The 11834-nt window shown below is 37.1% G+C and overlaps 1 protein-coding gene across 3 annotated transcripts in view; it reads right to left on the bottom strand.

Moving 5' to 3' along the window:
• Positions 1-11834, bottom strand: part of SHC3 (SHC adaptor protein 3) — a 171658-nt gene that overhangs the window by 105888 nt on the left and 53936 nt on the right. For all 3 annotated transcript variants that reach the window (XM_030807514.1, XM_030807546.1, XM_003281557.4), the window contains exon 2: positions 4-74. In XM_030807514.1, the coding sequence (XP_030663374.1) occupies positions 4-74 (71 nt within the window). The remainder of the gene's footprint in view (positions 1-3; positions 75-11834) is intronic.

The raw sequence follows: 11834 nt of genomic DNA, 5'->3' as shown, positions 1-11834 counted from the left end.
TACCTGGTAATTTGTGTTCTTGTACTGAAGTCAAGAGACCTCATTGAGCGCAGAACTTCAATGCACCCCAAGTACTGCAAGGGGAAAAAATGTAAATCGTGAGCCCTGAGATTTGAGATAAAGAGACAACTCCTAACTATACAAGGGCATTTTTGGGAGCCATACACATTTCTTAAATCACATTTTAACTTTAAATTCTAGGGTGAGGCTTTGTTTTGTTTCTATAAAAGCAATAACTCACAGCCACAAGAAAATATCATGAGTGGTTAGATTGGCACTACACTGGATTTTTCTAAAACCTGTTAGTATTTTCATCTTATTTGGATGTACACTTTTTAAAGTTTTTATGGAAGTATAACTTACATATTGTGAAATCCAGGGATCTTAAATGTTTAATTCAATGATTGTTTAAATATATATTTGCCATGAAACCATCATCCAGACCTCAACATTGCATTTCTAGTCTTTTACGAGGCTTCTACAGGTTTACAATTTTTAGAGAAAGAATGAAAACATGAAATGACCAACATTTTCATCAACATTAAATGTCATTATCTGATAAACATGTTTTGGGTTCTATGAACTATAGATTACCCTCAAAGGTGATTTACTTTGGTTTACTAGATCTTCTGCATGATCACAAATTTTTAGAAGCTCAGATTTATACATCTAAATGCATAGCTAAATTTTGATCAGTTTCACAGATGAAAATGTATATGTGTAAGTATATGGACATAGCTAAAGTTATGGATAAAGAACTAGATCCAATAGTTATGTTCCAAAGCCCTTGGGGAGTTTGAAGATACAGATGTTTTAGATAAATGCCTTAGATTTAGCAGAAGGAGATCTCATGGTATGGTACAGAAAAAACTGCATTTGGTGATTTGAGATCATGCCACTGCACTCCAGCCTGGGCGACAGAGCAAGGCTCCGTCTCAAAAAAAAAAAGAAAAGAAAAAAAGAAAAAACTGCATTTGAATTATTTAGAAAATGTGAATTGGAGGCTGGCTTTGTCATATCTTCTTATAAACCTTTAAATTTATCTGAGCCTGTCTGTACACCTATAAATGTGATTATTACCCCCACCATTGCACCAGCACCAATATCACTATTGTCACTAAGATATGTGAAGGCCACAACAAACTTTGCAGACTCAGGGGATTACCATACCTAACACCATTAGAGTTATATGACTACCACAAAAACATCATCATGGAATTACTTGAATACCTCAACCACTGTGGCAGCATTAAGAGAATACCACTACCAAGGCAGATATTTGAATAGCACCACTACCATCACAGTTATGTGAATTCCATGACCAATGTCACAGAGAAATGTGAATTAGGCTACCATCAACATTGCAGAGTTATGTGATTACAACAACCAACATCACAGGTTCATGTGAATAATAGGACCAATGTCACAGAGTTATATGAATACCACCAGCATCAAAGCCACAGAATTATCCAAATACCAGAGCCACCATTGCAGAGGTACATGAAAACCACGACCTATGTCACAAAGTTATATGAATACCACAACTGACAACAGAGTTATGTGAATACCATGAACACAAATGTCATAGAATTGTGGGAATATGGGAATACCACTACCACCATGCTGTTCCAGAATTATGAGAATTATGAAGATATCACAAAAAAACCAACGTGGCAGAGTTATGCGAATACCACCACTATCATTGTGGAATTATGTAAATATCATGCCAATGCCATAGAGTTATTTGAAAACTATGAACAATTCAGAGTTATGTTAACACTACCACCATCATTACAGAGTTGTGTAAATATCTGCCCCACCATGGACGTATACAGTCAGCCCTAAATGTGTGCAGGTCCCACATTCACAGATTCAACAAACTGTGGATTGAAAATAGAAAAAAAAAATAGAAGTAATGCAAATAAACAATATAATAACAACTATTTACATAACATTTGTATTATATTAGGTATAACAAATAATCTAGAGAGGATTCAAAATATAAAGGAGGCTGTGCACAGGCTACATGTAAATACTATACCATATTATATAAGAGATCTGAGCATCTATGGATTTTGGTATCCTAGAGGGTCCTGAAACCACTCTGTGGATGCTAGGTGATGAGTATATTTATATAAATAACATGACTAGAGTCACAGAATTATGCAAATACTCCATTATTACAGAGTTAAGTGAAAACTATGACCAATGTTGCAGAGTTATATAAATACCCCCACCATTGTTGCAGAGTTATGATTTGCAACCTCATCCAACATTACATGTTTGTAAGACTACCACCAGCAGCAACACTGCAGTTATGTGAATATAATCCCCACCAGTATCATAAAGTTAGGTGAATACCACTACCATTGATGTCGCAGCGTGATATGAATGCCATGTTCAACATGACAGAGCTATGTGAATAAGCAACCAATGATACAGTTATGGGAATACCACCAACACTACCATCACAGGGTTATGTGACTTGCACAACCAAGTCACAGGGTTATTTGAATACCATGACCACCATCACAGTTATATGAATATCATGACCACCAGAGTAGAGTACCACCTGCATCAACTTCACAGAATATACGAATAACATGACTGACATCTCAGAGTTAGATGAGTACTGTCTTCTCTGTCATTGCAGAGTCATGTCAGTGCCACCACTAATAACTTCACAGATTTATTGGAATGACTCAGCCAACTTTGCAGAGTTATCTGTTTACAACCATGACCAATATCACAGAATATTGTGAATACCGCCATAACCAACACCACAGAGCTACATGAATACCACCAACAACAATGATGCAAAATTATGTGAATTCCATAACCAGCAAGGGAGTTATGGGAACACCACGTTCACTGTCAGAGATATTATAAATACCACAACCGCCAATGCTGCAAAATTGTGTGACTATCATGGCAAATGTCATGGGTTCATGTGAATACCACTGCCACCAATAGAGAATTATGTAAATACCACCATCAGCAATGTCACAGTGCCATGTGCATACCACCAGCAGCAGCAATGCATAATTATGTTAACACCATGATGAATCTCAGTTCTGTGAATACCACGGCAATCATCTTTGAGTTGCATGCACATCATGATGAACTGCACAGTGCATGTCAACCCTACTACCACCAGCATTGCAGAGTCATGCAAATACCAGGACCACTTTCAAAAGATTGTGTGAACACCATGAGTAATGTCACTGAGTTATATGACCACCAGCAACAACACTACAGTGTCATATGAACAGCAATGACAATATCACAGATTTACCTGAATACAACCACCACTCTTGCACTTAGAGTAACACAACCACCACCATCATCACAGAACTATGTGAATACAATGATCAATATCACAGTTATGTGAATAGCACCACAAACATTGCAGAAATATGTAAATACCACCACCACCAATGTCACGGTGTTAGGCAAGTGCCACAATTAATGTCACAATTATGTGACTATCAGCAGCAGAACCATAGCACAGTTATGTGTGTACCACCATCGATGTTGCAAAATTACGTGATACTGTGATGAAGGTTGCAGTATGGGACTATTACGACAAATTTCAGTTATGTGAACACCACCATCAACTCCAATATTGCAGTCATGTAAATACCACAACCATGAGTGGAGAATTACATAAACATCACCAACAGCAATGTCACCATGTTATGAGACTAACAGTACCACAGTGTTGCATAATTATGTCAACACCACAACAAACTTTGCAGAGTTATGTGAACACCATGACAAACTTTGCAGTCTGTGACCACCATCATGGTGTTATGTGAATACAACCAACATCACAGAGTGATGTGGATACACCACCACCACCGTCACAGAGTTATGTGAGTACAACTACCACCACCGCCAGAGTTTATGGATATTGTGGCTAATGCCACAGAGTTGTGTGGATACCACAACCAAAGCTGCAGAAATATGTGAATACCACAAACACCAACACCACAACACAGATGTGAAAACCACAACTGGCATCACAGTTATGTGAACCCCATAAACAATGATCCAAAATTGTCAATGCCAACACTCAGAGTTATATGAATACTATGACCTCCCATGTCACAGTTATGTTAGCACCATAAACAATGATGCAAAACTATGTCAATATCAACACTCAGTTATATGAATACTATGACCTCCCATGTCACAGCTATGTGAATACCGTGAGCAGTATCACTGAGTTATGTAAATATCACCAACAACATCACAGAATTATGTGAATACCTCCATTAATGTCATAAGGTGAAATGAATACCATGAACAACATGGCAGAATTATGTGGATACCATGACAATACTACAGTTATGTAAGTACCACCGACACCATAACAGAGTGCTGTTTGTACCACATCCACCAGCACAGAATCAAGGAAATGCCACCGTCACCACTATCACATGAATAACAATCAACATTGCAGAGTTATGTAAATATGACCATAATCAGCATCACAGATTTTCGGGATGATGCCCTGCTCCTCTGTCATAGGGTTATGTTAAGATCACAACTGAGGTTGCAGATTTATGTAAATATCACAATGTACATTGAAGAGTGATGTGGTTACCACCCACTAACATATAGTCACAGAATTATGTAAATACCACCACTTCTTTTACAGAGTTATGTGTAGCCTGGGCCTAATTTCTTGGAGTTATATTACCAGCAACACCACCTTTGCAGTGAATGTGAATACCAGCACCAACGTCGCAGACCTGAATTGCCCTCTCAAGGATGTGCAGCAATTTGTCTTCTCATCACCCAGCATAAGCAAGCATAGTGGTCTCTGTCATTCTCAGTACTGCAGTGTCAATCTTTTGAATCTTTGCCAAGGATGAGCAAAAGTAACTCATTCTGTTTTAGTTTGAATTTCCCTCAAATCTAATAAGGTGATTTTTCTCACATGCTTATTGGCCATTTGCATTTCTTTTTCTGTTATTTGATTGTTCATATCTTTCTGCCCAGTTTTCAATTCAGTTATTTATCTTTTTCTTTTAGATTAATTGATGTTAACTTCTTATTCAATCATTTTTCTTTTGGTAGCATCTACATTTTATCTGACAAAAATTATTGCTTTCAGTTGTTAGAGGTATTTTGGGAAAAAAGAAAATTATGACTGTAGTAATTACAATAATCATATATGTTGGTCATTTTCTAGATGGCTTCTGAGAGTCTTGTTTTGCTTAAGAAGGTCTTCTTAACCTTAATTTCTTACTAATATTCTTCTAACTTTATTTTAATAATATTTATTATTTATGCATTCATTTGTTTTATTTAATGTTTTTCATTTAGCTTTTCAATTCATTCGGAATGCATTTGTCTACATAGGATATGGGAAGAGTTATGATATTTAGCTGCCAGATGGACTGTCACTCATGTTCATACTATTTATTTAATAAGTCATCCATTTCTTCCTGAACTGAGGTGCCAACTTGACAGTATATTAAATACCTATTTCTGTATGGACTTTTACCTGAATTCTATTCTCTTCATTTGTCAACTGCTGTCTCTTGTATGTATTTTTTCTGAAGAGATTTAAAATCATTTTGTGAAGTTTCCTTACCCCTCAAAAATGATGTAGATTCTGATTGAAATTTCATATTACAGTCTATACTTTTCTTCTACATTGTATTCCAAGGCACTTTTTTTTTAAAGCGTTGGTCACCACTGGGAGTGAGAGTTCAATTTTTTACATTCCGTCTCTACCTATTTTTTTTTGCTAACAGAGACAAAATCTATTGACTTAGGGTAAAAAGAGAAAACTCAAGCAGTGGGCTCCAGAGATGTACAAAACGGGATTATGAAAGCTAAACAATGGAGCCCAGAAAATCTCCTAGTGCCAAAAAGACTGAAACACAAATGGAAATGTAAAGTGTTAGAGTTTAGATCCATCTGCCTCATAGGAATTCCAGAAAAAGAAAATCTTAAAAAGAAGAAAAGAAATATTCAAATATCAGCAAAACAAAATGTTTAGTGTTAGAGACAGGGGTGGTCACATTTTCACGGCTCCCAGGAGAAATGCAAAGAAAGATGCACTCATGGACCACAGTTGCCTAATTTCAGACACACAGATCAAGACAGAAACATTCTAAAAGTTTTTGAGGAGTAGGAAAAAAAAAAAAAAAAGTTACTTAAAAAGGAAGGAGGTGTGGAATAATGTTAATGTTCTCTTTCAGCACCAAATACATGAAGACAAATAACATCATCAAAAGTACGAAGAATAGAAATATTGAGCCAAGAATCTTATATGCACCCAAACTAGCATCCCAGTAGGAGGGCAAAGCGAGGACTCAGAAAGTTAACCACCCACAGACACTCCGAAGGAATTATTCCAGAAAAACAATGAATACAAAGAAGAGGAGGATGTGGGCCGCAAGAAACAATGATGATAAAAGAATCAGTAAAAGTTACAGATACACCTTATGCCTTAATAATTATTGATGCGTAACTTTAAATATGTATTTTTTACAATGATCAGAAACTAGTATCTCAGGAGATCTAAATATGGATGGTAAGGGAACGATGGCAAGGAGAGGTGGGAGAAGAAAAGGTAAAGCACGCCAAGCACTGTTCAGTTTTGTGGAGGTAGATCCAGAACTGATTAGTTCTAGGTAGCAGTAAAAAATTATGTTTATATATGTGTGTAAAAAATTATATACCACTGTAAAAATAAGAATAGAATAAGAGACCTTCAAACTACTACAGAACAAAAGAAACAAAAATAGCCCAGCCAGGAAAAAGAAGGGATACAAATAGAATATGCACAGATGAAAGGCAAAGATAAAGTATAAACATCAGTAATAGTTCCCAATACCTCAGTAATTACAATAACCATAAATGCATCAAACCTGCCAATTAAAAGTCAAAGCCCTTCACACTGGTTAAAAATATGTATCGGTTAAACAAAGTGATGAAAAGAAGACAAAGGAAATACTAGATACATAAAACATATTCTATATCAGACAAATGCTAGCAAAAGAAAACAGGGGTTTAATGTGGGGAAATATCTTGTTTACAATAGCAAGAAAGAAAAAACATAAAATGAATTTAATGAGAAATGTATAAAATCAAATTGAAGAAAACTTTAATGAAAGATGAATGAATAAAAGAAAACCTGCTTATGTGGAAAGACATGCCATGCTTTCTGGATTGGAAGATTCAATAGAAAACATGCCAATTCTTCCCCAAATTAATCTACAATTTGACTGTAATGACAATTAAGTTCCAACAGCACTTTTCCCCCAGAACATGGGAAATTAATTCTAAAGCATATATAATAAAAGATGATCCTTAAGAACACAAACAAATTTCTGAAGAAGATAAAAAGGAACTGGTGAAAATAATGTGGGAACAGGCGAGTCATACAAGGAATTAGAAGACAGTCCAGGAGAAAGAGCACACATATCCATGGGAACCACTGAAGAAAAGATGAGCCATAAGGTGATGCTGTGATTAGCTAGTACATTAAGAAGAGAATCCATGGAGCAACCCAGCCTAGCCCAGTGCCATTGTGCAAGGTTGTGTACGGCATGTGTTACTGTGGTGTAGAATGGGATATTCTCCCCAGCAGGTCCAGCATGCCCCATACACAAATATAAAGGCTAAAATGGTTAAAGAGCCAAACCTAAGAAACAAGATATAAAAGCATTATAAGAAACTAGAGAATAATATTTTTATAACAAGACCTAAAACTCAAAGGCCGTAAATGAAGTCATGAAAATCAATAGTTTTTGTAAAACAAAGCAAATGACATAGGTAGCATGAAAACGCAAGTGAAAGACTGAGAAAAATGTAATAAATTAAACAAAAACTTGAATATCCAGGGTACTCAGAGAGTTTCTGTGAGTCATTAAGTCAGCCCATCAACTCCATAGAAAAAAATAGGCAAAGGGTACAAAAAGGAAATTCACAGAAGAAAGGCAATTGGCCAATATACATCTGTAAAGACTAGTAATCTGAGAAATTAAAATTAACACTGAAAAAGATAGAATTTTTCACCCAGAAGAATGGTCAAATTTGGTGAGAACACAGGAAAATGTGCCTTCTCACATATTCTTCAAGCAAATGTACTTTGATGAAGCCTTCTTGGGAGACTATATGGAAGTATCTGTGGATGTACAAGATGCACTTGCCCTCTGACCCACTAACTTTATTTGTAGAACTCTATTCATGTGTAAGTGCATAAAACCGTAAAGATATTTGTTACTTTCTTTCCTACATAGAGTGAAATTTTAGAATCTGGGCCATAATTCCAAGAGACACAATCTGGAATGCCATAACCCCAAATGTTAAAATCCCAGAAAGATCAAAATCCCAAAGATATAATTCTGGAAAAAATTAATTATTTAAAATAAAATAATCATAAAATTTATTTAAAACTTAAAATTATTTAAAATAAAAATTAAAAATTATTTAAAAGAAATTTATTTACATTTTAAAAGAGGATTTATTTGAGAAAAATAAAAACCACTGAACACTTCATAGCCCACTTTACACAATAAAGTAGGCAATAATAACATACATATTTTTGCAAGCATAAACACTTAGGTATGCTAACAACAGTTACATGGGCATAAGTTACGGGCCTACAAATCATATTGATATTCTTAAAGCTTATATGACTGTTGTCATCTGAACTATTGTGATGGACAACCTAAGTCTTTTAATGAGATCAATCAAAAACTGTGATGGGTCACTACCACATATGCAGTCACCCAAAGAACTGAGATCAAGAAATTCTTTCACCAATGCAAATGTACAAAAAGGAGGAAGTTTCCATTTCTTTTTTTTTTTTTCTTGAGATGGAGTTTCACTCTTGTTGCCCAAGCTAGAGTGCAATGGCACGATCTCAGCTCACCGCAACCTCCGCCTCCCCGGTTCAAGCGATTCTCCTGCCTCAGGCTCCCCAGTAGCTGGGATTACAGGCATGCACCACCATGCCTGGCTAATTTTGTATTTTTAGTAGAGATGGGGTTTCTCCATGTTGGTCAGGCTGGTCTCAAACTCCCGACCTCAGCAGATCTGCCCACCTTGGCCTCCCAAAGTGCTGGGATTACAAGTGTGAGCCACTGCGCTGGCTGGAAGTTTCAATGTTTTTAAGTACACACACAATGTTTACACACAAAGTCAATGTTGTGATACTGCACTCGTGTAGAGTCAAATTTGCATGAAAATGCATAAAAAGAATTAGAACTCTCTAAAAGTCTTTATACAATTTATACTTCCAGTATTGGAAATGATGCAAAGATGAAATGCATAGCATGGTGAATTATAAACAAATAATGCTAACAATTTAAAGTAGTGGGGGAAAAGATATTAAAGACTTTATAAACCTAAAAAGAAAATTTGACATGAAGAAGTGTATCATAAGGATAAATTACAGCCATTGCACAGAGGTAGTCCATAAGAGCTGGCCAACTTTCACTATCATTAACTATATTTGGAAGTCTTGCATCATGAGAAACTACTGCTTTTTTCTTTTAGGTCATGGCTCTCCTTGGAGAATAAATTCACATTCATTTTCTCCATGGTGATGCTCTTGAAATTCTTCCATAATTCTATATACCCCAACACAAGCACTCCCTATTAAATTTTTTCATCTTCTGAGCCATGCTTCTATGTTGTTTTGGACACCTGGAAATCCATTTCACATGTACTCATACACAGACCATTATTGGTGAAAATAATAGAACAGCAACACCATTGCATAAATGTCCTCTTATCCTATCATGCACATAATTATTTCTGAAGCAGTCAGTAACTTTGCTACCCTCTTCAAGCAAATGAAGCTTTAATTCACTAAAAGCTCCTGGAATGTCACTAGCTGGCAGGAATGCCAATGCAGAGAAATGATGCATTTTAAAAATTGTCGTCATTGCCATATCATGTGGCCAATCCACTCATCTAAATTGTCTACCAAATGCATTGGGCTGAATGGAAAAAAAACCTTTATTGGTAATACCCTGAAATTCACTTTTAGAAGGCTTGACAACACCTATTTCCAAATCTACCATTATGGCTTAGGGATTCAATTAAATGTTGGGGATTTTAGACCAAATGCAGCCATTTTAAAAATGATGCACACTTAGATTCTCCAAAAGACACCAGCACTCCCTTCACATTCTATTAGTTAAAGCAAGTCATGGGGTCAGCCAGACTCATGGGAAAGGGCCACCTAAGGGTATGAACCTGAGAAGATTTGGCTCACTGAGTCAACCTTTGGAGACAAGTGAGCAGAGAGGAGACTTGGATGGAGCAAGTGCTGCCAGGGTGGGAAGTCAGGTGGAGGAGTAGGAATTGTGGGAAGGAGGCCTTTTACCTCTAAATCCTTCTGTTACCAAGGGATGGGCTTGCTTCCCGATCAGCATAGATATCAGTACTATGGCGCCAGCTTTTGTGAAAAGAAAGGCTTTATGGCAAGTCAACTGGCAAGGAGACAGGAGGCAAGGCTCAAATCTGACTCCCCATACTGGGAGTGGGTCATGCTTTTATGGCATTGCTAACTAGTCCCAGGTGATACCAATGCAGCCGATCTGCCAGGTGGGTGATGTTACGAATTAGGAGTGTGAAGCTTTTCCCTATTGCACATGCATGGGCTATATGATGCAATTTCGGCTCTCCACCGTTGCTAACAACTTAAGCAATGGTTAATCAGCTTCAGCTGGTCCTGTGGTTATACTTCTGTTTTGTTTAAACATGTTGTAACAAGAACGTGTTTACTAATTGCTTGCACAACTTCAAATAATAAAAAAACTAAAAATATTTTCCACCAAAAAAGACCATGCTTAATAAAATTAGACTTCCATGGTGTGATCAGAATTGCTCACAGGGCAACCAACAGATGTCTGGTGACTCCAATTAGAAACTATCTGGAACCTCCCTCCTCAATGATCCTCTTGAGGGTCATCTCATTCTGATGAGAGATGGAAGAGGGAAGGGGAGGCAGTGAGACCAGCCAGCCCTCTTCCTCCGATAAGACTCAGGTGGGCTTGTCCATGTTCATCATTGAAATCCATCCTCCTGGCTTCAGGAATTGCTCAGGGATGGGTGTGTGATCCCAGCCAAGCCAGTGTGTCAAGATCTGGGGGTGTCACTAGAACTGCCTGGAGCACCTACTGCTTTTTGTTTTTGACAAAGTCAAACCCAGCTTCAGAGAGCTACACATCATTCCATCCTCCTGTTTCTCAGCCACCAAACTTTCCTGGCCAGAGGAATTTATAAGAATTCATGGGTAATTAACCCTGGTGATTTCTACCTTCAGTGTCTATTAGAGCCATCTTCTGAGGTCCATTTGGAATCATGGTGTGCCCAGGCCTGTTGTTTTCAAGCAGGGCCCATAAATGGGAATGTCATCCATGCTAGACCTGACGGAAAATCTATTATAATACGAACATTTTATTGCTAGTATGCTGACTAATTTGCCTTTTAGGCATCTGGTACTCGGCAAAAAGGGTCTCTTAAATGACTTTAAAATATTTAAGCAATCATTCAATTGTAGCTAATAATAGAAGTGTTTGTTTCCTAATTACATATAAAAACTCCTGCATTGCCAACAAACATATGAAAAAATAAAAGCTCATCATCACTGGTCATCAGAGAAATGCAAATCAAAACCACAATGAGATGCCATCTCATGCCAGTTAGAATGGCGATCATTAAAAAGTCTGGAAACAACAGATGCTGGCAAGGATGTGGAGAAATAGGAACACTTTCACACTGTTGGTGGAAGTGTAAATTAGTTCAGCCATTGTGGAAGAGTGTGGCGATTCCTCAAGGATCTAGAACCAGAAATA

The sequence above is a fragment of the Nomascus leucogenys genome, chromosome 1a (assembly GCF_006542625.1).
Source record: "Nomascus leucogenys isolate Asia chromosome 1a, Asia_NLE_v1, whole genome shotgun sequence".
In the NCBI taxonomy this organism is placed as follows: domain Eukaryota; kingdom Metazoa; phylum Chordata; class Mammalia; order Primates; family Hylobatidae; genus Nomascus; species Nomascus leucogenys.
The sequence above is the reverse complement of the archived record's forward strand: the minus strand, read 5'-3'. Positions and strand labels throughout refer to the sequence as shown.